The following is a 27638-nucleotide window of genomic DNA, read 5'->3' as shown; positions in this document are numbered from 1 at the left end:
CATTTTACATCCAAGTGATTGAAAACTCAGAAGCAGTTCCTCCACAGTCTCTTTATAGTTGTCAGCTTTTCTGTTTCCAAGGAAATTCTTTACTACGTCAGAGAAAGCATTCCAAGGTCTAGCCTCTACTTCATTCATTGTTGTGACAAAGGTGGCATCTCTGAGGAGTGTTCTTATCTGAGGTCCATCAAATACTCCTGCCTTTTTTCTTCTCTTCACTCAGACTTGGAAAGGTTGAACATATGTGGTAGACGCAGTCTCCATTGTGATCAAGGGCTTTCACAAATTGTTTCATCAAACCAAGTTTCATGTGTAGTGGAGGAAAGACTATTTTGTTTCTCTGAACAAGAGGATCATTGAATACTGTTCTTCTCACCAGGTGTCAAACTCCTTCTTGGAGGCCATTCCTTTTTCGACCAGTGGTCTGCTGTAGCCCTACTGTCCCAATAACACACAAAACAGAGGTATATTGCAACCTCTCCAGAACAATCTTGATGCTGGCACATTCTTCTTTCATTTTTACCGAGTGTCCTACTGGAATAGAACCAAACTTGTTTCTGATGTGAAGCAAAACACATTTCAAGCTCCTTTTGGAACTGTCAATAAAAAGTCTCCAGTCAGTTGGATCATATGAGGTAGCCCCATAGCAAGCAGAAGGCCTTCAACATCACTACAATACACAAGTTGAGCAGCAGACTTAAAATACTTCCACAGTTCTGCTTCTCTGTTACGATAAAAAGAAACCCTAGTGCCAGGTTCTAGGAATCTTTTTTCTTTCAACCTGGAAGCTAACAATTCAGCAGACATCTTTGGCAAATACAAATCTCTTACCAGATCATTTAATTCAGCCTGAGTAAACAGAGAAGGCGTATCACAATCTTCATCAGATGACAGAAAAAACTTCAGCCGGTTCACCTCCATCCGTATTAGTTGTTGGACTGATGTTGTCACCATCAATCTCAGGCATTCCAGCAAATACTGGTACAGGTATTTCATCACAATGTGCAACTGGTCGAATGGCAGAAGGGATATCTGAACATTTCAAGAGATTCAAGGTTTTCTTATTGAAACCTTTCAGATTGACAAGACAGAAGTAGCAGTTATCAAAATGGTTGGTCGGTTCCCTTCAAACCATTGGCACACCAAACTTGAGCTTAGCACTCTTTCCTTGAGTCCATGATCGCAATGTTTCAACACACGTTTTGCACACTATGTGAGGGGCCCAGCTTTTGTCCTGGTCTCTAAGATGTACCTAAAAGTAGGCAAGGTACATTTTCTTGACAGAAGTTATGTTGCGCTTTTGATCCTTTAAAGTGTAGTTTCCGCAGATGTAACAAAATACATTTGGGTTATTACAACAAGATGTACAGTATATATAAGAAAAACGAAAACTTGACTCAATAGAATCACAATATTGAGTGACTCTAACCTTTCGCACTGCAGCTCAAAAATCAAATCTCACATTTTATTTGGCAAGGCAAAGAAAAACAAAAACATGCCAGATTTTGCCAGAAAAATACCTCTGCATATCCCTAACGATAAGAAGTAAAAAATTACTGTACAGTATATGTATATAAGGACACATAAAAACATATTAAGCGGCTTGCAATAAATGAGGAAGAGTGAAAAGGTAATATTTGCAGAAAATTACAGGAAAATGGAGTATGGTGATAGCGTAAAATTGTGATGTGATTGAGCAATTCTGAGACCAGATTCGGATTAAGCACCCCAAAATTAGTCTAGAAAAGCTATAAATTTCCATGCTAGAAATTTTTTGTTTTTATTTGTTGGCTAGTGTTATCTCCACTCTCTGTCCTGTGCATTTTCTTTATCTAAATGCTTTTCCCATGATTTTCAAGGCATTCCTGCATGCTTTTGTTCGAATGCTTTCATACCAGCTTTTTTTTAGACTACCTGTTACACATCCCTTCTCATCACATGTAAAAACCAATGCTATCTTTATCTCGGACTATTTCTCAGCTAACATACTAACCTCTTTACCACTATCATTCATTATATGATCCTCCTAAAACACAAGCCATGACTCTTAGCCTCCTGTAGACACAACTTTATTGAAATCTCCTCCATTTTCTTTATCACAGTGCATTTGCTTTTCTTACAAACATTACCAAACTATTCCACCACTTTCCGCAGTTTATATCACAATTCCCTATCAAACATATGATCTGCAAACATTAAACACTAAATGCATTGTTTGTGACCCCTTTCTTTATGCAACACCTTTGCACACATTTGTCCTTTCGCTGACTTCCCACAATCCTTCCACAAATATGATAAACAACTACAGAGGCATGCCCCTCTCTCAAACCAAATTTTACACATAACCAATTACTCTCTTAATTCTATCTTGATTCTATTAAAAAAAAAAAAACTTTTATATGATCTAAGAATTCGTAACAAATTATCTTAATCTTCATGCTTCTTCAATACTGTACCCATAAATTACACAACACTCTATTCTCTTACAGGTGCTGGATAAGCATTTACTAGGTTTACATATACCAAATAAAGCTTTTTCCTTTCACTATCACACCTCTCCCTCTCATATAAGCATTTCATAATAATCTTGGTGTGAATTCCTGAATCCTACCATGCTGGCTCTACGAGCCTTTATCACTTTTCATACAAATGTACAAAACTCATATACTTAGGCAATGATACAAGGAGAAAAAATTTCCCATATCTTGCTTCAAATATAAATTTCAAAACTCCACAGCACCAACATGCAGACTAACAACAACAAAAATACCTAAGTGTATCTAGTAAATGGAAATATTCTTAGGCAAAAAACAATTGGGTAAAGCTTCATGCATGCAGAGCAAACCTTCCTATCCAAAGAACACCAAAACACACACACACACACACGATTCCTAACCTTTTCAGTTCGAAATCAAGACCTTTTAAAAACTGCAAACAATCCTTCTAAATGTGAGTCTTTCTGAATATTTAAAAATGACTTCTTGTGTTATGTGCTTATAATATGAAAACACAAAACCTTTTCATTACACTTACATGAGTAGCATGGAAATGAACATCAGCTGTAACCCACTAAAAAATTGACTAGCAGCCAGGTATCTAATTCACTGATTAAGAAAACAAGAGGATTTCTAGATTTATAGAAACATGCCCATACAGTTCTTTCAGTGTCCATATCAGGGATTGCATGCTGATCAATGCAACTGTAAGCATTAAAATGACAATTTCATAATAAAATAAAGTTTTAAGTATACTTACCCAGTAGTTACATTACTATTGTTTCAAAACTGAACGACAGCTGGAGTTCAAAATTTGTGACTAGGAGATAACCCCCTCTACCCACTGGTGGAGTGAGGAACTACCTTTACACAAAACTTCAGTCGTTTATGGCCTACACTCATGAGAGGAGAGGAGGGAGGGCTTTGATCATGTAACTACTGGGTAAGTATACTTAAAACTTTATTTTATTATGAAAATGTCATTTTTAAGTATGTAACTTCCCCAGTGATTACATTGCTGATTCCCACACTAAAGGAGGTGGGACCATGAATAAATAGAACTATAATTAAGTTTCTGTTAACCTTTTTTTATTGGGTAAAAGAAAGGTAAGTTCCTACAGCCTGTTAAATATGGAGCTCTTCTTAACTGCTAGACGTGGCAAGAGAACCATGGGACGTCTATAGCAAGTATATTATCCTTGTGACCTAGAAGGGTTCACAGGACACCAAGGATGACCAAACAAATGCCCCTGCTCAGGGCGCAGTACCAACCAAAAAACATAAAACCAATCGATGGGTATTACCACTAGCCTACACCAAATTTAAACCCCTTAAAAAAAACTAATGACTAAGAGGTAATCCTAAACGCATAGCACAATGTACCCACAGACTCCCCAGCAAACTCCAAAACCTGTGGCAAGGAGAAGGGGACACTAAGGAAGGATGAACTTCCTTATCACCTTCACCCAATACCATGCCAGCCACTATGAAAGGACCTAGGGTACTGCAATTATCGTATGCTGTCTCCATATCTCGTAGATAATGCGAGGCGAACACTGACCTACTCCTCCAAAAGGTCGATTGTACAATACAAGAAAGAGACAAATTGTGTCTGAAGGCCAGAGAGGTCGCAACCACTCGTACTTCATGCGTTTTAACTTTCAAAACACTGCACTCCGCATCATCCAAATTGTCATGAGCCTCCACTATTACACTCCGAATAAAGAAAGCCAACGCGTTTTTTGAAAGGGGTCGAGAAGGATTCTAAACAGAGCACCAGATATGGTCTGAGTTACCTCTAATAGACTTGGTCACTTGAATATAGAACTTGAGAGCCCTAACGGGGCATAGGAGTCTCTCCTCTTCTCTGTCAACTAGATCTGTAAGATTAAGAATCTCGAACGACCGTGGCCAAGGCCTGGATGGGGTTTCATTCTTGGCCATAAAAACCATATTAAAGGAACAGATAGCATTTCCATTTGCAAAACCTACGTTTTTTATTTAAGGCATGCACTTCACTTACCCTCTTCCGCTATAGCTAAGGCTACTAAAACTAGCGTCTTTCTCGTCACCTCCCTCAAAGACCCTGTACTGAGAGGTTCGAATTTATCACTCCTAAGCCACTTCAGAACCATGTCCAAGTTCCAGCCTATTAATCTTGGTCCTTCCGTCGTCTCCTTATCAAAGGACTTAATTAAATCTGACAAATCTTTGTCACCAGACAAATCTGTACCACGCTGTCAAAACACTGAGCCCGACATAGCTCTGTACCCCTTAATGGTAGAGGTAGATAATAGCTTCGTCTTCTTCAAGTACAAGATAAAATCAGCCACTTGTCTCTAAAAACATTCCACTTGGCCTGGTATACGTCCGAAGAAGACCTCCTTCTACAGTCCATGATATGCAGCTTGTTGAGAAAATCCCTTGTCTCTGAGGGGATGGTTGATAGTCTGAATGCGGTTAGCGCTAGACCTGACAGACCCTCATGGAACTTTCTTAGTGAGGCTGCCTGATTAGATCCTTCCTTTGAGGTAGAAGCCTTGGATAATCTGTCAGAAGTTCCAGCAGATGGGAACCATCCCCTCGATGGCCAGAATGAGGCGATCACAGTCATTCTGATGTTCCTGTATGTCCTGAGTTTGTTCAACACTTCCCTGACTTATCTTGAATGGCGGGAAGGCATAAACATCCAGATTCTCCCAATTCTGAACCATGGCATCCGTTGCTCAAACCTGATGGTCCGGAATTAGAGAACAATAAATTGGAAGTCTGTTGTTCTTGGCTATGGCAAATATGTCTACCAGCAGATTCCCCCAACACTTCCATATTTGCCAATATACCAAGAAGTGCAAAGTCCATTCCGTCGAGATCACTTGCTTCTTGCGACTGAGCAAGTCTGCCCTTGCGTTTAGTTTTCCTTGAACAAACCTTGTCAATACTTGCGTCTGATTTTGCTTCAGCCATATAACAGAATTCTCGTCGCCTCGCAAAGGGAGAACAAGTGAGTGCCTACTTGTTTCCATATATATGACAGAACTGTTGCATTGTCCGAATTGACAACTACTACCTTCCCTCTGATCTGTTCTGCATATTCTGTCAACCCTAGATGAGCAGCTACCAATTCTTTCATGCTGATATGCCACTTCCGTTGGCTTTTCCTCCAAACTCCCGACGTCTCTCTGTCCCCTAGAACTGCACCCCATCCCTGGTCGGATGCATCTAAAAAGAATTTTAGGTCGGGGTTCAACGGAGCTAGAGACTTTCCTTCCGTCAATCTTTCTCTTGACAGCCACCAAAACAGATCCTTCTTGATTTCCTCAGAAACCCCGAAAACGAAGGAATCCAGAAATTCCTTTCTCCGCCACCTCGCTTTTAGATAAAATCGTAATGGCCTCATGGGGTGGCGCCCCACATCCACGAACATCTCTAGGGACAACAACGTCCATATAAGGCTCATCCATTCGTTCGCAGAGCAAGTTCTGAGAGCCAGAAACTTCGAAACTTTCTGAAGGCAAGAATCGACTCTGAGCTGACGGAGAAGCCCAAAATTTCACTGCATCTATCTGAATTCCCGAATATACCGTCTTCTGAGAAGGGATCAGACACAACTTCTGATGGTTTATTAGAAGGCCCAACTCTGCTAATCTTAAAATCACTTGAAGATCCTCTGTGCACTTTGCTAGAGTTTCCAACTGAAGAAGCCAGTTGTTGAGATAAAGAGATATCCTGATCCCCTGTTGATGGAGCCAATTCAAAAATGGGGCTAGAATCCTGGTAGAAACTTGAGGTGCTGTTGAAAGGCTGAAACAGAGAGCCCGAAACTGGAAAACTTGGTTCCCAAATACAAAATGTAGATACTTCCGAGACTCTTGATGTATCGGGACATGGAAATATGTGTCCTGCATATCTACCGTTACCATCCAATCTCCCTGTCTGATGGATGATAGAACCATGTTGTTGGTCTCCATGCAGAATTTTGTCCGTTCTACAAACTCGTGTAACGCGCTGACATCCAACGTGGGTCTCCAACCCACCAAAGCTTTGGAAACTAAAAACAGGCGATTGTAGAAGCCCGGGAGCTCTGATCTTCCACTGCTTCTGCAGCTCTCTTGTCTAATAGGGTTGACACCTCTTCAGAAAGCACCATGGATTTCTTCGAATCGCCTAAGTAAGCCGTCAAAAAAAATTAACAATTATCGAAAGGGGGCTGAACCACACAAAGAATACGGTAGCCCCTTCTCAGAGTCTCCACAACCCAGCTCTCTGCTCCTATCTCTCTCTCCAGCACCTCCAAAACTGTAGAAGTCTTGCTCCCACCAGTGCACAGAGGATGTGCTTCTCACTTCTTGTTGGCAGACTGGGGAACTTTCTTAATTGATCTAAGAGGGACCCTTGTTCTTCCGCTAGAATTGGCCAATCCTCGAAAGGGCACTCCACGCGAAGATGAAGATGCAGAAGAAGAAGAAGTTGGACGTACAACTGGCAAAGCAACAGAAGTCTCTCTTGGTCTTTTGGAGGATTGAGCCAGTAAATCCTGTGTAGATTTCTTCTGAAGAGCTGAAGAAATCTCCACTAACAGCTCCTCTGGAAGCAGGTTCTTCTTATTAAGAGGTGCAAACAACAAGGCCGACCTCTGAATTCTTGACACTCCCTTTATAAGGAAAGAACACCATAATTCTCTCTTCTTAGGGACACCTAAAGAAAACATAGCAGCCAGTCCCGAAGCAGCGTCGATAACTCCTTGATCTAAAACGTTAAGGACTTCTGATACATCCGTAAACGTCTCCTCATCACAAGAACATTCAGAAATCTTGCGGCCCAACGCTCCAATGGACCAGTCCAAAAAACTGACCACCTCAAAAATACGAAAGATGTGCTTCAACAGGTTCGAGTGTAGAAAACATAACCTTCGCTGAATTAAAAGCTGAACGTCTCAAAGCATCGATAAGCCCTGAGAAGTTTCCCTGGGAGGAGGCAGAAACTCCCAAAGAGGTTTCCCCGGTCTCATAGCAGAATTGTCTCCGAGACGTCATTCTGGAAGGAGGAAAACAGAAGACAGTCTTGCCCTGCTCCCTCTTCTTAAGGAGCCCTTTTAGTGCTTTCCATGCCGAAAGAGACAAAATCTTCATAAGTTGTGAAGCACTCTTCTTCCAATCCCTCGAGAGAGAAGAGTCCAGAGAGGAAGGCGCTACATGAGAGAACGAATCCGGAAAACTCTCAACAAAGAATTTCAAAAGCTTCTTGTAAGCAGTGGAATTGTGACTCTCTTGTTCTATTTCCTCATCACCTTCTTCGTCTGCATCCTTGTCCAAATGTGTAGGGGAAACAACTACCAGAGAACGAGCCTTGTTCTGAGTGGGTTGCACAAAACTCTAATTGCCCTACCTGAGCTCGAGTCTGACATACTGCAAAGAAAAGACGGAAGCTAAAATAACACAAACTAGAAATGATGTGACTGCTTGTCCTAACTAAATATTGAAGACAAAACACTAAGTACATCACCATATTCCAATAACAGAATATTCCTGAATTCTAGCAGCTGCTGCAAACAGGTGTGAACAACACAAGCCTGCAGAAACGACTGAAGTTTTGTGTTAAGATAGTTCCTCACTCGTCCACCAGTGGGTAGAGGGGGGTATATCCTAGCCGCCATATTGTTTTTTGTTTTTGCTGGCGTAAATTTTGAATTCTAGCTACTGTTCGGTTTTGAAACAATAGCAATGTAACTACTGGGTAAGTTACATACTTAAAATTATCAATTTTATTAATTGAACCAAACAACTCAGCTAATATATTCAGTTCAATTTGCAGTAAATAGTGGGGTGCTACAGGGGAATGTCATCTTAAGTGGCTGAAAATGGAAGGAAAGGTTTACAATGGAGTAATGATACAAAGCTGGCAGACTTAGAATATGCAGTTGATGTGGTTTTAATCAGTAAAATACCATCGAATTTAAAAATCTTGTTTAACAGTATGGATCATATATCTAAACAGAAATAATGAAGACAGAGTATGCACTAAGGGATGGAATGACAGCAGGAGAAAGGATTAACATGGTTGAATCTCTCATATTTGGGAACAGTGATATCTAGTACAGGTTCTCTTGAATAGAGTATGTGATTAGTGTCAGCTGGACTCCTATGAGCACAGGAAGAAATGGAAAACCCAGCCCTACCGAAATGAGAACTTTGAGAAGGGAAGCTAAAGATGGATGATCTGTGAAAGATAAAGCAAAGGAAAGGCATGAATGGCAGAATTTCACTGCGACCTTTTGCATCACACAGTTTGGATGTGATGATGATGAAACTGTATCAAGTGTGTTTACTCTTCTGATTCCAAAAAACCTCTCTTTTCCTGACACTGTGTTATAATATGTTTTTCAAAAGGGCTCCTGTCCTATCCAAGACCTGCTATGCAAATGATACAGTCATCGTTTCATTCCCAATTAGCAACAGATATTTAAGAATATTTTAAGTATGATTCTGAGGATACAAATTTTCAATATTTTCTACATTACTAAATATTGCTTACTTAAAATGACAAAGGTACACGCTTGCAACAAGGGCAGAAATTCATGTTAATGGAAACAAGCACAACTCACTGCAACAAACGGAGGTTGCTTTGAGATAATTCAAACCATAGAGTTATAAAAAAACCACAAAAGTTGAGGCAGACCTATGAATAGCAAAAACCATAAACTGCACTGGAACCAATAAAACGCGATGATGTCATCCATAATTCACCTGTACATACAGAAATAATCTTTCTCTGTTATACAAATCTTATATAAAACCTAAGTTCTGCAAATCTTAAAACATTAATAATTAAAAATATAAAAATATAAACAGATGTACATCAAGATTAAAAACACAGTTGTACTTTTACACAAAAAAGTACATAAACTTTACATACCTTTCCGGCATTTATATTTTGTAGCTGAACTTTCCTACCACTTTCCCTTTTAGTGTTCTGATCTGGAAAAAGACATTATCAACATTAACAAGTTAACTTTTTGTTACAATAGAGTAATGGCATTGCATTACAAAAAGGTTAAACACACGAAACAAGTTATACCTTAAAAATCTTGTTAAATATTTCCATGCATCATGCCTTTTCCATAGACTTCCTAACGTTCCCAAACTAAATCAAAGGTCCTTAAGCAAGACTGAAAGGTATGAGGCCTTTTCTGACTTGTGCAAAATTATGAAAATGGAAATTATTCAAGGGGCAACTTAACCTACAGAAAATTACTGTTTAACACTGCAATGCTAATGGCTTTATTCAGCATTCCTTCAGACTCAGCTGCACTAGGCTGTGGGAGGGCTGGGTGGATTCTACCTTAATAGTAGGCATGTATCTAAATATCACAATTTTTGAAAGTAAATTGTATTTTTCCTAACTATACAAACCTGAGGTCCTTTACATTAGGAATTACTTTCAGCGTAGGCTGGAAACGGCCGTTAAACTCTTGAGCAAGGTGGTTAGGCAGTAACTACCGTCAGGTAGGCGGGAATACCCGCCTGCCCAGGAGTAAACATTCCAGTTTGCCTTTTGGTCCAGTTTCAGATTGAGGGGTGGCATGAGGTGGGCATAATATGCAATGTAAAGGACCTCAGGTTTGTATAGTTAGGAAAAATACAATTTACTTTCGAAAACTGTGATTTGTTCTGACACGATATATAAAAACACTCAGTCCTTTACATTAGAAGACTCACTGGTTGGAGAGAGGAATCTGAGTGAGTCTCTGAACTGACTGGAGTTCTGCACACCTAGGCTTTCTCCTCCTGGTCAAAAGAGTGAGGTGGAGTACCCCTCTGACATATTGATCGGAGTGTAGGTTCTGCAAGATCAAATGTCAGACACTGGACCTTTTTTTGCATGAGTGAGAAACGTGATTCATTTTCAAATAGGCTGGAAGAATCTTTAGAGTCAGAGGCAGTTAGGAAAAGCCGAGATAGGGTTTCCCTTACTGCCAGACTCTCCTTCCTCCCCTTGCTAGAGGAAGGAGCGGAATTGCTTCTATGATTCTAGGAGAAAAATAGACCAGGTGTTCCATGTGTAGTCTTATCACATCAGTGCCAGGTCCAGCACATGTTGGTTCGAGTCCTATTCTCATCCCGAAGGAGAAGTAGAAAGACGGGGAAGGAGGAGGAAGAGTGGCCAGTCCCTCTTGGTATCCTTCTCACTTCCAGAACCAATACCTTAGGCGAGATGCTACTCGTCCTCTTGAAGGAGCTGGGTAAGAAAAAACAACTTGTTGAGCAGTCACCACAGGGCCAAGGAAAAAAGGTTCCAAGGGCCTGTGGGCAAGACCACAGGAAGACAAGTGTGTGGTCTATGAGACCACGTCTTGCTTCCAGCCTGACAGAAATGTCTGGAATGCGAGGGATGGACAAGCCACCATCTTCGTGAACTCTCAGGTGGAAGGTACTGGTATTGTTGTCGTCAGCTGCTGAGTACCTCCTTCGATCACTTAACGAAGCCAGGAGGAGGTTGTGTCCTTAGACACTTCTTCCTTGGGAGAGAGACTACTAGCGAAAATGTCGACGACATCCAGGTTAGCAGTGTCGAGCCTTTTTGGAAAGTACCACAGCTCCCTAAAGGACAAAGTAACGAATGATCTGGATCATCGATACAAAGTCCAAGGAGGAGGGGAACAAGGACGACTCGAACCCGACAACAGATGCCGAAGGATTCGGAGTCCACCTATGATATCTGAGGAGTCGAAGTATTGATGCCCTTCCCATATTCTTCCATCTTCTACGCCAAGGCCAGAGCAAGATGGGAGATGGCCCTAAGAGGGCATATCTCTATCCGACGACTCTCGTAAGGGAGCTTGCAGCATGGGACAGGAACCCTAAACGAGAGTCACATGCCATCTAGGGAACAGTTCCCTGGGACAGCAAGACCAAAGAAGCTTCTCATCCGTAGCTAAATCTTGACTGAGGAGAAGAAGGCTACTTCAGATAGAAGACTAGGTCGCAAGGCCCTATGTTCTTCACAAATGAAAAGGAAAGAAGCACCCCTCGGCAGAGAAGACGAGGAAGTCCAGACTTGAAGAGCAACTCTGACCTGAGAAGGAGTTCCGCAACACCACTCACCAGCAAAGATGGCTCCAGTCCCTGGGAGTGTTGCAGAGGACTTCAAGAGATATTCAGCTATAGCCGCTGCCGCTCGGCGAGAAAGCCTATGCTTGCAAGGGAAGCTGGAAGGTCTCCCAGTCCCGAACACACAGGGATGTACTGCCCGAAGAACCGCTTCTTGTGTAGCTGCTACAGGAGACTGGGTCAAGCAGAACTCTTTTCGATACCTTGGCTATCAGGTCGGGCAAGAGGCGAAGTCTTCTGGCATTTGTCAGTAACTCGGGGTGAGCAATGCTTGAGAACCCCTAGCGAAACAGACAAATACAGAGGGAAAATTGCAGATATCAAGTTTCCCAGAAGGACAGCATGCCTCGCTGTAGTGCCCCTGGGTCTGGTATGAAGGAGCAAGACAAAATTTCGACTTGTGCAGGGAGGCAACAGAAAGACGGTAGGAATTTCTCAGTTGAGCAATCTCTTCGTGAATCTTCGAGTGAGCAGCACGTTCCGTTCCAATCACTCAAACCCGAGGCCAAGCTCGCCTGCTAATACATCCCCACCAGGAATGCATCTGGCTAACTGAGCTATTGACTGCGCTATAGAACACTCAAGTACCTGCAAATGTTGACAGATGAAACAGGAGGAAAAAATGATTCCCTCTTGTTTGTCGACAAATGCCACTACGGGGGTTGTTGTTCAAAGAACAACTGTGTTGCAAAACTCATCCAGAATTCTCAGAAGGCCAGAAGGCTGCCTCGAGTCCAGGATGGTGATGAGAAAGTACTAATCATCTCCGTCACACACCTTCAAGACAAAGTCTTACAGGTGTGTGCCTCTTCCTCGATCGGTGAATCCGTAAGTAGACACACGATGTGAGGGGAATATGCAAGCATATTCAAAGGTTCCTTCAATCAAGCATTAGCCTAACTCTTTCCTCATACTTCGAAGAGGAAAGAAGGATGGAGGAATGGAAGCAGACTTCCATTCTCAGCCATGGGGAAACTTCTGCAAGATGACAAGATACTGAGACAATTAGCTCTACCAGGGCTGAAATTTCCTGAATCAGGAGCACGGGAGAGGAAGCGGGATGAAAAGAATTGCTGAGACCTAAGGGAAATAGATACTTCTCCTGAAGGAATCCATTCCCAGGTCTCGGCAATGTCGCTGCCAGCTCCAGAGACTTGATAAGTATCATTTCATCCAGAAATCTGCAGTAGGAGAACTTCTTCCCGGTTGATACTTCTTTCTCTCTTCCCTTCTTCCCTCCTCCCTTATGGGAAAGAGGGTGGAAAGAGACACAGTTATGCGCACTTTCCTTAAAGGGTAGGAGAGACTACGTTCCGCAATCTTCTATCGAAGCCTGGGACTTCTTATGAGTTGAGGAGGGCTGGCTTGTACTCAAGGTCGAGTCAAGATGACTAAGACCCCAAGGTCTTGGCCAGTGTCCAAAGGACAAGGCAGTGCCCTGGTATGAACCTTGATTACCGAGGTATCTGGCAAATCTCTGCAAGAAAAAGGCAGAACCAAGTAAGATTCGTTCCTAAGGGTTGAGCCAACTCGGGACTTACGAAACCTGAGATCCAAATTGGGACAAAGTCCTTCTTTTTAGCACCAGAAGTGTCCACAGAACTGCAGTCGGCCAGACCCTTCGAGGCAAGAAGAATTCGTATTCTGTCAAGGCAGGGGATAAGCTTGGTGTCTCGACCTAAATGAACCCCTTCTCTGAAGAAAAGAGTTCATATGTTCGAGAACGTTCTAGAAAGCAAGGACCACGGCAGCCCCTGACACTCTCGACCCCTCTGGAACTGCAAGGGTTGCGAGTGATGAAGGTTATTCATAGGGGGAGTCGAAGTCCTGTCCTGGGGATCCTTGCGCTGAGTTCTCTGAAAAATGAGGTGATCGCAACTTGAAGATTAAGACCCTCGCTGCTTCCGAAGCGTGAAACTCCTGTATCTCTGCCCTTGGAGGGAGCCTTCACAGATCCCATGAAACCCTCCTCGGCTACCTGGTTGTATTACGAGATAATCGGGGACCGACACCTAAAACACCCCAGGAAGCCGAACTCCAAAGAGCTCTCTCTGTCTGTCCTGCCACTAAGACTAGCAGGAGAGGCAGACCGTGAGCGATATTCAACCGAAGGAGATTACTGCTACACGAGGGAAGAAGAGCGCTTGTGCCGTGGCAAAGCGCTTTCCTGGGAAGAGCAAAAAAGTTCACTTGAACAGAGCCGAGAACCCGATTCGGAAAAAACCGAGTGGAGCCGATCACGCAAACGTGATCCAGATGGGGAGGTATGCGGTGGACGGGAGGCAGGTGGGCGAGCCGAGCCAGTCTAGCAAGTGCGACCATGGCCTGGGCGGGGCGTGCAAGCCGAGCTGAGCCAGTCTCATAAGCACGACCAGGGGCCGAGCCGAGCCGATCGCACGAACACAATTGGAACTGGACAGGGCAGAACTCGTCTGCCTTGAACTACTGCTAGTTTCCTGAACTCTAAACTACGAGGCCGAGGCCCCTCGAGAAGAAGGTTCAAAGGGGAATTCGGTGTCTGCTATCCTGCATACTCGAACCCTAAGGTTCAAAACACAAGTATCAAACCTGGCCAAAACCAAAGCAGCTTTAGAATTGAGACACCTGGGCGTCTCGGCACTTTCATCCTGTGCAATCAACGTCAGATAGTGCTATGATTCATAGAATTCGAGGCTGGACCCACTGAGACTCCCAAAAATCAATGAGCGGCTGCTTTCAGTTTCTAAGAGGATCGAAAAGAGCCAGGCACAGAACCAGTCTTAGACGCAGACTTCCAAGACTGGGAACGAGGACGCGGCCCCCGAAACGCCAGACCCCACAGGAGAACACGAATCGGTTCCCGCCTGAGGGCAGGAAGAGCCAACGAGAGAAACTTGCCTCCTGGAAGAGAGTCAGTCCCTTAGAAGACCCACAGGACTCCCAAAGGGAATCTCTTCCCTGCTTCTTCTGGTGTTCGAACTGATAGGATTGAGACACCAGGCTGGGAACCTGACCGAGCACTAGCAAGCACTCGGAGTGCTTGTGGTGCTGGTAGGAAGAGCTGAGACACCTGGGTGCCTCAGCCCTTTCTCTCACACTGCTCCTGACTGGGCCGAGGAAATACTCTCCAGACCAGATCGGGATACTTGATATTCCACATAACCTTGAGCACTCGGAGCAGCTGGCAAACGAGCGCTGGAAGCAGACCCCGTCTTAGAGGCAGAACCTCTAGGACTGAGAATGGGATCAAACCAAGTCTGCATGCCCGCTTGCTTCAAAACACAAAACCCAGGGGTATGCGAATCGGTTTCCTAACCCAAAGGTCGAGAAGAGCCAATGAGAGACCCACTGCCTCCTTGGAAGGAGGCAGTCCCTAGACGCCCAAGGGCATCAAGGGGAAGAAGCAGCCTTCCTCTCCTTCAGCTGACGAAGGTCTGGGGGATTCCTGGGACCCTCTTGGACCTCAGGAGAGGAAGGGAAGAGGCAGCAAAAGATGAAATTGAAGGTAAGATGAAGAAGACAGCAGCTACTTCTACAGGGCGACTTCCTTCACTTTCACTCAGACATCTTCTACAGGATGGTGGGCACGAAACATGGTAACCTCCATCGTAGTCAGGCAGGAACACAATGGAAGCGGCCAAGGACACCACCACCAAAAGAAGCAGCAGGCATGATCAGGACAGCTGATGCAGGAGCTACGGCAGCGGGGGAGCCGTAGAGGCATAACTTACAGATGACGCCAACCTCCCACCTGCCCTGCAACTCTAAGCGCAGGCGGCAAAAACAACACTCAGCACAAGTAGGAAGGAAGTAGTCATGCCTGTACACGGAGGGCGGGAGCCCAAGAAGGGAAGCGAACTCTTACGTCCCGATCAATGTAGGGAAGCGAAGGTATTACGTCCCAATCTAATATTTCTGATTGTACAGGGGAACGCCTTCAGTATCTAAATAAAGGGCTACCGGAGAGAAGTATTACCACCCAGTTATGCTCCTTTAAATATGCCCTTGGACATCAACCCAAGACACCGCGCTGGGGAATGAAGGCTATGCAAGGTTATCACAAATCATTGGTTTGTATTAATAAATATCAAACACACGTAACATATACACAAAATACATTAAGATCCCAAGGGATAATAAGAGCTTAACGACAGTCAGGCAAGGAGATCAGAAACCACGTCTGCAACGCATGACTGCCAAAAGCAAACTGGAATGTTTACATCCGGGCAGGCGGGTACAGGTAGTGCTCGAGTTACGATAATTCGACTTACGATAATTCGCTTTTAATGGATGGGATTAGCAATTAATATCGATTGAGAAGTGCGACAATATTTTTGAAAATACAAATTTTTAAGTTTATGAACTTAAGGCAACAACGCACACTCAGGCAGCGACAATGTAGTACGCTGGCCCAAGAGGCTGGAATAGGTACATTAATTCAATGAGCCGACCTCACACTTGCCCTCGTTGTGTCGGAAGTTAAAATAGGTCAGTGTTCGTTTGCAATTTTGTGCGCTTGTAAATACAGGTAGTGCACGAGAACGATAATTGCCTTACGATAATTTGAGTTTACGATGGAGTTAGCAATTAATACCGGTACGACAATATTTAGAAAATATTTTTAAATTTCGAGCGGGCACAAGCAACAGCGTTGTACAATTGCCGTGAGAATCAGGCAGCAAGAAAGACCAACTTACAATAGACCAACTTTTTCTCCATCTCTTTTATTCCATCTTCTAGTTAAAAAAGTAAGAGAATAATAAAAGCATTGTTAGTAACCTTATACTCTTGCGAAAATGCGTACAGCCATAAACAACCGAACGAGACTCTGTTGTTTTGCTAATAACCAAATCGGATAACAACTGTTTTGCTTGTATTTCAATCCATCGTTGCGGTTAAACAATTATCGTAGTTATATTAAAAATTACGTTAATTACTGATATGTTTTTACACACCCTTATCCGCTTTGGAGAAAAGATTGGCAAGGAAATATACTGCTGCAGTAAAATTAAGCTGCAAGTTGTAGCTGACGCTGAGAAAAGAATGTTCAAGCTGCTAATGACTATGAATTATCATACATTGGCAACATGGATGAAACTTGTCCATTTTTAAATAAAATTGGAAAGTATTTTAATCAAAACTACTGGACATGAAAGAACACATATTACTGCTGTTTTCACGCCGATAAAAGATACATACCAAAAGCTCGTGGTATGATGATGAAATCAAGAGAAAATAGCATAACGGAATCTTGATTTTTTTGTTTACACAAAACAAAGGGCCAGCCGCCAACGCCATCTACTAACGAAAAAAATGGCTAAAATAATTTCACAACGAGACATATTTAAGTTATATTTCGACTTAAAACACTTCAGTATAACGAAAAATATACATGTCCCTTATAAATAAAGTATCTAGAGATTCATTTACGCTAACTTGAAGCAAGAAATGCCCTCTGAACCGAAAGTTAAATGCATCGAAATAAAGACCGCATGATCGATTCCGAAACTAAAACATTTGATCGCTATGATCGTAAATTTATAATGCAAAAGCAGTATAAGAATATTTACAATGGATACAGTGTAGTAAAGCATAACATTTTAAAAGATCCATGGAAAAGATGCACATTCGTTATTCTGATGTTTGTATAATACGCGGTGTTATGTGAAAATAGAATACAGTATAATGTAGGCTAGGCTACCGTATATGATATACGAAAGTGCAGGCCAGGCCTTGTTTGTTATTCAATTTCTCTTAATACTGGCTTATCATGTCAGTCTGCATCGAACCTGCAGAATTAGCTGACACTAATAATTACTATACCATATATGTATAAAGTATACTGTGTAGTGTAGGCTAGGCTACCATATATGTATAGATGGTACTGATTACCCTAGTGTAGGCTAGGCCATATTCGAGTTACGATTTTTTCAACAAACGATGGGTTTTTTGGAACCTAACCCCATCGTAAGTAGGGGAATACCTGTATTCCCGCCTGCCGGGCGGTAGTTACTGCCTAACCACCTTGCTCAAGAGTTTAACGGCCGTTTCCAGCCTATGCTGAAAGTAATTCCTAATGTAAAGGACCGACGGTTTGTATATTGTGTCGGAACAATCAAGTTATTTTGGGGGCCTTCTCATGCTTTTGTATAGAGCAATCATTTAGCTGCAATTGAAACACTATTGAGCAATCTACCTTGAAAACTGCTGAAGCTTTGAGTCTGAACAAAAACGGTATAAGAAGTTTTCTGGGGTAGATTACAGTTTCGTACGCTGGGCCGCCTAACTCATTCTGCCCATGCCGAGATCCCTCCGCCAAGGTAAGTAGTTCCACCCTAAACAGCTGACGACCAATGACCCGAAATGCCCCTAGACCTACCGACCCGACCCGACGTGCCCCAAGACCTACCTCAGTCTCGTCCAAGTTGCCAACATGGCCACGTCTGAGTCGTATCCATCCCATGTTCAATTTGCTTCCAAGAATCCAGTGACCCTTATGGATATAGGTGTTCTGTGCAATGAAGAGCGGTCATTGCTCGTCTATCTCATGAAAAGTGGCCTACTTGGCGACTTCAGCAGTACTTGTGGAAAGTGTGATGAAGGCACTGTCGTCCTCATCAAGCACGGCCAAAGCTTTATATGGCAGTGTAACCTCAAACGTTGTCAGAAAATAACATCCATCCGGACTGGCTCATTCTTCTCGGGTTCGCACCTGTCTTTGAAGAGTATTTTGGTGCTGATTCATAGCTGGATCCACGAACTTCCCTAGACATATGTCTGGATGACTTTGGATATTGGGTCTCCCAATACCTTAGTAGACTGGTTCAATTTCTGCCGGGAAGTTTGTATCGACATTTTGATCCAGGACAACCAGAAAATCGGGGGGCCAGAACACGTCATGGAAATTGACGAATCCAAATTTGGAAAGAGAAAATTCAATAAAGGCAGATGTGTCGAAGGTTGTTGGGTTCTCGGCGGGATTGACCGCGAAACAAAGGACACGTTCTCTGAAGTTGTACCAGACAGATCTACAGAAACCCTACTTCCAATATTAATAGAAAACATACACCCAGAACCAACCGTAATTTCAGATTGTTGGAAATTGTACCACACTTTAAATCAACATTTCAAAACACACCTTAACATTAATCACTCATTACATTTTGTTGATCCCGACGATACAAGCATACACACAAACACAATAGAATCTACATGGCGGGTGTTGAAACGTAATGTTTTGCCTAGAAGCGGTACAGTAAAAACCATGTATAATTCATATTTCTCTATGTATTGCATTAAAAAACGTTACTTAACAAATGTCCCTTGCCCCTTTAAAGCTTTTCTAGAATTTATTAAACGTGCATATCCCTTAAATAGAGCCGATTCAACACCCATCCAAATGCAGTCTAATTTCGCCGAATCTCAACAATCACGAGATACCGCCGTCCAAACGGATTGGTCAATTCCATGCAGTCTTGTTCCCCCCGTTCCAGTTGTCCAGATCCCGCTAAACCCATATGTTCCAGCCCCAAAACGAAGAAGAATGGAGTTACCGAAATCGGCCATTCCGGATTTCTCTGATGATTCCGACTTTGAACGAGGTATGTGCTATTTCGAACAGTTTACGATACACTAATTGTACGGCCCTTCTGGGGTGGGGTGTGGGGCGAACCCGCCCCCGCCAGGTAAGGGTACGCCGTCCTATGTTCGGTTGGGTCGATTTCGTCAGGTTAGGTAACAGCCTGGGTTTCTGGGGGGTCCAGGAGGGCGAAGCCACCACCGGCCAGTTAAGGGCACGCCGCTCTGTGTTCGGTTAGGTCGGTTTTGTCAGGTTAGGTCGCCATCTTTTTTGTATTTGTCCGCCGATTCTCTAGACGGTACCCACTGCCACCTGGTGATGGGTCACGGCTACAAAATTTGCAGACGAAAACCCACAGCATACGAAACTGTAATCGCCCCCTTTTCTGTGCATACTGCGTGGGTGACTGGCACTTTTCTTACGGAAAATTCACTACTACTTTGTCACAATTTTTAAAGATTTTCCTTGCTATACTTAAAAAGTTTTCATTTCAATAACTAGGTAATTCATCTGGGTATACTATGAATTTACGACGACGAATTTATTGCAAATATTTTTCGGCCAAATCATTTTTTGGGAAATGTGAAAAATGCTTACGTATCTAGTCTTCTTTACTCATTATTTCACCTACATATATCCTAGGTGTTTTTCAGAGGACTTTTTATACCATTTTATAGTGCAATCAGTCAGCTAAAAATGAGGTAATTCTAAACCGTTCCTCATGTGAGCTAGACTGTAATTATGTTTTTTATGTTATTTTTTTAGCTTTACAAAATTTAAAGTAATATTTGTCGCCATAAAACTAAACTGTGATTGACCTTGAAGACTACACGACTTGAATTACCTAATTCAGGGTCGGTCTAAGCCGGCATTCCGCGGCAAGCCCCCCCCCCACCTCCATAGCTAATACGGCAAAATTGTAACCAGTAAACACCTCTAGGGTACGTTATGTTGGTATTTTTAGGGGCGTTTACTGGTTACAATTTTGCCGTATTAGCTATGGAGGGGTGGGGGGCTTGCCGCGGAATGCTGGCTTAGACCTACCCTGCGTTAGGCAATTCAAGTTGCTTAGTCTTCAAAGGTCAAAGACAGCTTAGTTACAGCCGGCCGACAAAATATTACTTTAAATTCTTGTAAAGCAAGTAAAATAACATAGAAAAACGTCAATTGCCATAGTCTAGCTCACCGCGGACAGCTGGCTTAGAATTACCAAAAATGAAACAAGATTAAGCAGTCTATCTTGAAACTGTCAGAGTTATGCATCTTCGACAAAAAAAAAAAAAAAAAAAAAAATTCCATATTGCATGGGTGACTGGCACTTTTTTATGGAAAACATGACACTACTTTGTCATTTATTTTTTCATATTTTCCTAGCAGGCCGCTGTAGGCTAGTAGTCCTCAGTTTTACCCTTTTATAACAGCATAGCATTGTTCAACATAATAAGCAGAGCATATCAACTCTTCCTGAACCACCTACATGTGCCACGACCCTAGACCTGGCTGGAATTCAACCCTTTACCATGGAGACAATACACACTGATGTAGGCCAAGCAATTCACTAACATGACTAGGGAACATCCTATATACAGATTCTTTGACAATTACAAAAATACATTTCATCTTGCAAGGCTTAGTGTGACTCCAGCCTACACTACAAACAAACAAAAACATATATAGGCCTACCTACAGCTAAACAGCCTTGGCTTTGGCCTATTGACGTATTCATAAACATTAGGCTAACTTAGATGCCTACATACGATGGTAAAGCGACATACTGGAAGGACAAATTATTTTCAACAATACTTAGACCGTTCTAGATTTATGGCTTTTCATTATATTACCAAACCAGATCTTATATATCTGTCATAGCTTAATTTCTAAAATAGCACTGATGGATTCTTCTAGATCTTCCCTCCCGGTGGGAACACGCTACGGTCGGCAAGTTATACCCCGCACTGGTTTATACATCAAATAATGACATATGCAGGCTTCACGTCTTCATAAACTAAGCTAACTTGTTAACGTCGTCAATTCATACTCACTCAGAACAATTATTGGTTGTCCAGACCCCATCATCATCGTGATATTGTAAAATGTTAAGGCAGGTGGGGAATCTTTACGGCTGAGATCTCTTTACGGCAGCAACATCGAAGGAATGACTCACACCCCGCCTACATGAGCTAACTACCGGGACATTTCGTGGGTCAATGGATGTAAACCCGAAGGTCCTCCATCTTACTCCTCGCAAAAATGCACGCCTACAAGTGCATCCGAGGTACTACAGTATTCAAGTGTTCATTGCTGTAAGAAATTTTGGAATGATGCTTAAGAGCAGTTGAAATGTGTTCTAAGATTTTTAACGAACGCGTTGGAAACATTCATATTTAGGGGGTACTACTCTATCGAAAAACAAGTTTAGTGATGCTGACGGATCCACTACTACAATGTGAATTGCCTTTTATGTGTGGCCCCGCAGAGCGTCTTACTGATAAAGTGGGGCCGAGAATCAAGAACATAACCAATAACCAGCATGTATCAAGAAATAACGAGTTTTAAACACTTGCAGAAGAACTGGAATGTGTCAATGACCATAAACCTGAAATTCAATACTTAACGGGAAAATAGTTATTCTCATCAAGACAAGGCGTTTAATCTACGCCTATTGACGAAGTTCTCTTCAGCAATAGACAAAAACGATAAACTAATATCTAATATAACTATAGCTACCATCGACACATGATCATTTAAATAATCAACGACCAGTGTCAGAGAGAGAGAGAGAGAGAGAGAGAGAGAGAGAGAGAGAGAGAGAGAGAGAGAGAGAGAGAGAAAATATACAGAAATATCAGCATCACCAAGTACCAGTTGCAATTAACAGAAGGACATACATCGACACATGAGCATGTAAATAATCAACGACCAATGTCAGAGAGAGAGAGAGAGAGAGAGAGAGAGAGAGAGAGAGAGAGAGAGAGAGAGAGAGAGAGAGAGAGAGAGAGAGAGAGAGAGAGAGAGAGAATAAATACAGAAAATATCAGCATCACCAAGTACCAGTTGCAATTAACAGAAGGACATACAAAGCTTACTATCTCCAGCAGACATGCCGGTACCCCTTTCGATGGCGTCTTATAACTTGTGAAACAATTTATGTACCATCAAGATATAAAAATGATAATCTAATAACAGTTCTGTCATACATATTCAAAGAACCTCAAAAAAAGCTTCATTTATTTTCAAACCTACCGATTTCAACAACTAACAAATCGAATCAACGTTCACACTTTCTTTATAGCATACATCAAGAGAGTAACGTAATTACCCAACAATATCTTGCTTTTATTTTGCAATGCTCCATCTACTTCTCGGATATTTGATTCGTTAATTTCAGTCAGCTCATTGTGCATTTCCAGACTTAGATAATGGACTAGAGCCTTTTTGTTTAAGACATTTTTGATAAGGTTTCAAAGGACCGTCATATACGAAGATTATTTCAACTGTTCACTGGAACTGATGCCCAGCTCTCCATTCACGATGCGAATTATAAATTTTATTTAGGTAGAAATAAAAATAAGATCATTATTTCAGATTATTCCATCACAAGAAAATAAATATACTGTTGCCTCGTTCAGTCAGATTTTATAATAGATGTTTCATAAGATTCCAATTATCCTTTTCATTTTTTCATTGTAAACTGTGTTTTCTCTAGGTTGCCAGAATGATGAAATAAGTACTTGGACATAAATATATATATATATATATATATATATATATATATATATATATATATATATATATATATATATATATATATATATATATATATATAGTATACTAAGTTACTGTTATTGTTGATATCATATGAGCATTTTTTTGTTAGTAATGAAAATCAGTTCAGTTCAGTTTTGTTGTAGGTTGTTATCCATTCTTTCTGCCTTGTATGTTAATTACTTTTATATTTTGAAACTAATCACAATTCTTTTTCATACTCCTGTTTCATATTAGTACATCAATGTTGTCCCATAATCTGTGTTTGCTTTGATTTTTAGTACTTTCTTCATATTTTTTCTCTTACATTGAAATATCTACCCAGATTATATTTTGTAGGGCCATTAAGTTTTATCTTATGTTTTCTCTTCCTCATTTATATTTTGTTTTTTCGTGCTATTTGGTAAAAATAATTATTGGATGGACAAAGGAGTGATAATTTTTCACCACTTATCACTCACATAATTTCTATTTATATCATTCGATTTCTTTTGCATGTGACGGCTTCATTTCTTTATCACTCTTTACTGTCCTCTCTGTTTGTCTGTTTTGTACCCCGCCCCGTTTCTCTCTCTCTCTCTCTCTCTCTCTCTCTCTCTCTCTCTCTCTCTCTCTCTCTCTCTCTCTCTCTCTCTCTCTCTCTCTCTCTCTCTCTCTCTCTCTCGTGAGTGTGTTGGCGTGTGTCTGTGTGGAAGTTATTCCCTAGGATGTTAAACAATATTTGAGACAATATTTGTAAACATATGACAAACAATTCCCATGAGTCTGTGTGATACACTTTCTTTTTCATATATCTAACATTTAATCAAATTTCTCTTTGTGCTTAATGTTGTTAACGTTTCATACCTATTCCCTATTGTAGAATATTTGGAAGTCAATACAAGATTGGCGATGTCTAAGTATTAACTCATTAAGGCTTGATAATATTGGATATATGCTTTGTCGATCAACTTAACTAGGACTGACGCTAGATCACTGTAATTTATTCATCACGTTGAGTTCTTTAGGAAAGCCCATGTCAGGCTGTCAAACACATCCAAGATATTCATAACCTGAAGTCATCTTTATGAGTCTAGCTACGTCATAGTTGGGGGGGGTCTTTCAAAGCTTACTCCAGTTCATAATATTCTTGAGAGAGTCGTTCTTGAGTGACTGTAGAGGGAATCCGCTTGTAAACAAAGAGTTTTGTCAATGCTAATTTAGTAAGTATATTTAATTTTTTGTCCATAATTGGTCCATGCTGGCAATTCTTGAGTCCCAGTAGTTTGTTAATTGCTTCTTATTTAGAGCTTCGTAGTTTTAGGATTATTAAATCTTGTAGGCGAGACCTATCAGATAAGCGTGACCCAGGTTATTGACCAAGCAGTCCGTCGTATCGAAGAGATCGGCCTCATAGTATTCGGTAGTATGGTCAGGTATACCTAAATGCTAAGAAAGGATAGAATGCTGAGTGATGGGTCACGACTTACTCGGGAGGTCCCTGGGGAGGGAGACGAATCTTCCCCTCCTCCACCGGCCAGGTTAGGGCAAGTATAGCGAAGTCATATTTCCTCTGGGTAGAACTAAGCAATAACTCCGCATAGGGTGCTACTTTGAGAGTTGATTTTTCCTTTAGTATTTTGGTTGCTCATCAAGTATTTACCATTATTTTTTGTCGATCAACTGTAATTAACCTCAGAAGAAGTTGTATGCTGGCCATCTTGGAATGCTATTGTGCATGTGCAGTGTTATAGGGGAGCTTTTGGCAAAAAGTGGAGTTACCTTCACTGGGGGTCCTGGGGCCTCTGCCCCCCAGCTAAGTAACACAGCATGCTAGGTTAGGTTAGGTTAAGGTATGCTAGGTTAGTATAGTTCCTTTTATAATAGGTTTCCTTAGACAATCCCTTCTTAAACATATGGCTCTCTAATGACTTGCTCATGCACGGAACCATTCTGTAACAACATGGCAGTCCAGTCTCTCTCCCAGTGATTTCCCCCACCCAAAACCTAGCGTTCCCAAAGGGTCCCCAACAATTTTGGGTAGATATGAGATTAATAATAATTGACTGACTATAAGCAACACCAGTATAGGAAAAATCAGTTTCCAAGGTAATAGTCGGTGCAGAGCTGTTGTTTAGATTTATCTTCCCCTGAAATTCCTACTACAGAAATGCTTATGCTGCTGCAGTATCACTGACCCCTCACTCTACATATACTCCAAATTTTTCATATGATAAGTGTATGTATTTTAAGACATATTTGACAGCCCATTTCTAGATCACAAGTCCTAGGGCATGTTGCATGGCATCCATTGATTGCTTCCCCAGGATCACCCCCAGTAAGTCATGACCACCCACTTTGCATTCTACCCTATTGCAAAATGATGGGTCATTGGGTAACTGAAAAAATAAATCCTGGAAATTGTCTTAAAATGCTGGTTTTTGCTGATGTTTGGTGCAAACATCAATAATAATACTTATACTGAGTTTTGGCTTTGCTCTGCCTTTCAGCATTTTTAAGAGGGAAAGAACATAAAATGATGGGTAAAAATCCAAACTGTAAAAATTTGCATGTTTTTCAAATAATATGGTTGAAGTAAAGTCCCATTCTGCATTCTTGACCACAACGTAAGAATGCAGATCAGCTGGCTTAAGTTTTTATTTACACATGTGGTCTGGCATTGGCTCAGAACTAACCAAAACAATTTGACCAAGTAGGCTGACACTGAACACTTAACATGGCCTGGCCTTGGTTACCTCTTAATGGTACAGTAGTAGGCCAGAATCCTCACTTTTCATCATTCAGTGCTACCAGGAACACTAAGTGAGCTGCTTACCTTAGGCTGTTCAAAATCAGAGGCCCAATCATAATGGTTCCAGCCCCTGCTATTTGGAGATATGCAAGTTCATTTGCCCAAGTATTGTTGTCTTCAATTGGGAAGGTAAATCGTGGGCAAGCTGATGCTGAGCAGCTTTTGAGTGGGTAGTCATTGCTAATGGACACAGTACATAAAAAAATAATATTTTTAAAGTTCCTCCTGCATACCATTTCTTAGTTGTGGGCTCCTTTTCAGAATGTGTCACAGTGACTGTTATGTTTTTGTGTACACCTGAGTTGCATGGACTAACAAAGTTAACATTATGATTAACTACAGTATGCTAGAAACAATGGTCCCAAATGTTATTGTACGACTTTCAGCAATCAAATATATTTGTGGGTTAAGGAAGCATGTTGTCCTACAAGAGAGCAGTGCAAACCTGAGTGGCTCATTCATCTCAGGTGTGTGGGCAGAGGATGATCTTCATCTGCAAGTCATCTTTTTGGTTAGGCATGTGTCATTACTAGCCCTGCATTTCAAAGAAAGTTTGATGAGATATTTTGTAGTTGTTCAGCTCCGTGGGAGCTTTGGTCTCTGCAGTGAGACTAGACTCTTTCTTCGCTGGCTGACTCGAGTGCTGAGTACCCACCTGCCTGGATGTAAACATTCCAGTTTGCTTTTGGCCGTCATGTGTTGTAGACGTGGTTTCGGATTTCTCTGCGTGACTGTCGTTAAGCTCTTATTATTCCGGTGGGATCTTTCTGTATTTTTGTGTATATATTACGTGTATTTGATATTTATTAATACAAACCCATGATTTTGTGATAACCTTGCATAAGCCGTTGTTCCCTGTGCTGTGTCTTGGGTTTGACGGCCAAGGGCGTGTTTAGAGAAGCGTAACCGAGTGGTAATTCTTCTCTTCCATTAGCCCTTTATTTAGATACTGAAGGTGTGCCCCTGTACATTTGGAGATATTAGATTGGGACGTAATTTCTTCGCTCCCCTACATTAATCGGGACGTAAGAATTCGCTTCCCATCCTGGGCTTCCACCCTCCGTGTACAAGGGGCAGGACTACTTCCTTCCTACTTGTGCTGAGTGTTGTTTTCGCTGCCTGCGTTTAGAGTTGCGGTGGGGGGGAGGTTGCGGGCGTCGTCGGTATACGCTCTGCTTCCAGGGCACCCTTGGTGACCTCCCCTCATCCTTCTCTCTCCCTGAAGATTCTTCCTTATCTCTCCTTCGCCCTCTTCGCTCGCTTGTTGGGCAATGACTGCGAAGGGGGGGGCCCCCGCAGCAGGCAGTCGGGCGACCCTCTTCTAGGGGCCTCCTCTCGCTGCGTAAGACAGTTCCCTTCATAGCAAGAGGAGTCTCCCTCTGCTAATCATCTTTGCTTTTTCTTTCAGGTTGACAGTGAGCATTGCAGACGCAGCAATAGCTGGCTGGATATCTCAGGGGATATCTGGCATGATGGAGCCCCGACGTTCATTCATTGTTGCTTCGGGACCGACCACAGTACCTGGTTGGAATGACAGTTCCACGTTGGGATCTTTCTGACACTGTTCCCGCTGATGTGGATTGATCGCTGTCATTGCTGGCCTTCGTGCATGCCGTGGCACTGCCTCTGGTGTATCTGTGGTCCATCTGCTCCTGCTGTTTCCTGTGTTATGCTCCTGTTAACTCGATGTCAGTCTCTGGGCGGCACTTCCTGGTCTCCTGCCACAGCCGTCCTGACCGCTCCTGTCGCTGCTGGTGAATTTCATGTGACGTTCCAGTTTGTTGCAGTAGCTCCTGCCTTCCGAACTGCTTCTGTAGCTCCTGCATCGGCTGTCCTGATCGTGCCTGTTACTTCTCCAGGTGGTCGTGCCCAGGGCTGCTTTTGTTGTGTTCCTGCCTAGCTGCCCTGGAGGTTACGATGTC

General features: G+C 42.2%; 2 protein-coding genes and 1 pseudogene across 4 annotated transcripts in view; 1 reads left to right on the top strand and 2 right to left on the bottom strand.

Moving 5' to 3' along the window:
• LOC136835035 (T-complex protein 1 subunit gamma-like) overlaps positions 1 to 27638 on the bottom strand; it is a 772440-nt gene that overhangs the window by 45272 nt on the left and 699530 nt on the right. For 2 of the 3 annotated variants that reach the window (XM_067098148.1, XM_067098157.1), the window contains one exon: positions 9408 to 9469. Coding sequence is in view for 1 of the 3 variants with exons in the window: in XM_067098136.1 (XP_066954237.1) it covers positions 9408 to 9469; positions 21203 to 21239 (99 nt within the window). In the remaining 2 variants the exon portion in view is untranslated. Of the gene's footprint in view, positions 1 to 9407; positions 9470 to 21202; positions 21538 to 27638 lie in introns of those variants that run through there. The other variant, XM_067098136.1, reaches the window with a different exon arrangement.
• LOC136836358 (uncharacterized) lies at positions 446 to 5459 on the bottom strand (annotated as a pseudogene).
• The window catches only part of LOC136834996 (uncharacterized), a 51015-nt gene continuing 47374 nt past the window's right edge, over positions 23998 to 27638 (top strand). The window contains exon 1 of the mRNA XM_067097995.1: positions 23998 to 24127. The gene's annotated coding sequence lies outside the window, so the exon portion shown is untranslated. The remainder of the gene's footprint in view (positions 24128 to 27638) is intronic.

This window comes from Macrobrachium rosenbergii, chromosome 4 (assembly GCF_040412425.1).
Source record: "Macrobrachium rosenbergii isolate ZJJX-2024 chromosome 4, ASM4041242v1, whole genome shotgun sequence".
Taxonomy (NCBI): domain Eukaryota; kingdom Metazoa; phylum Arthropoda; class Malacostraca; order Decapoda; family Palaemonidae; genus Macrobrachium; species Macrobrachium rosenbergii.
Note: the sequence above shows the minus strand (reverse complement) of the source record. Positions and strands in the feature narration are given on the sequence as shown.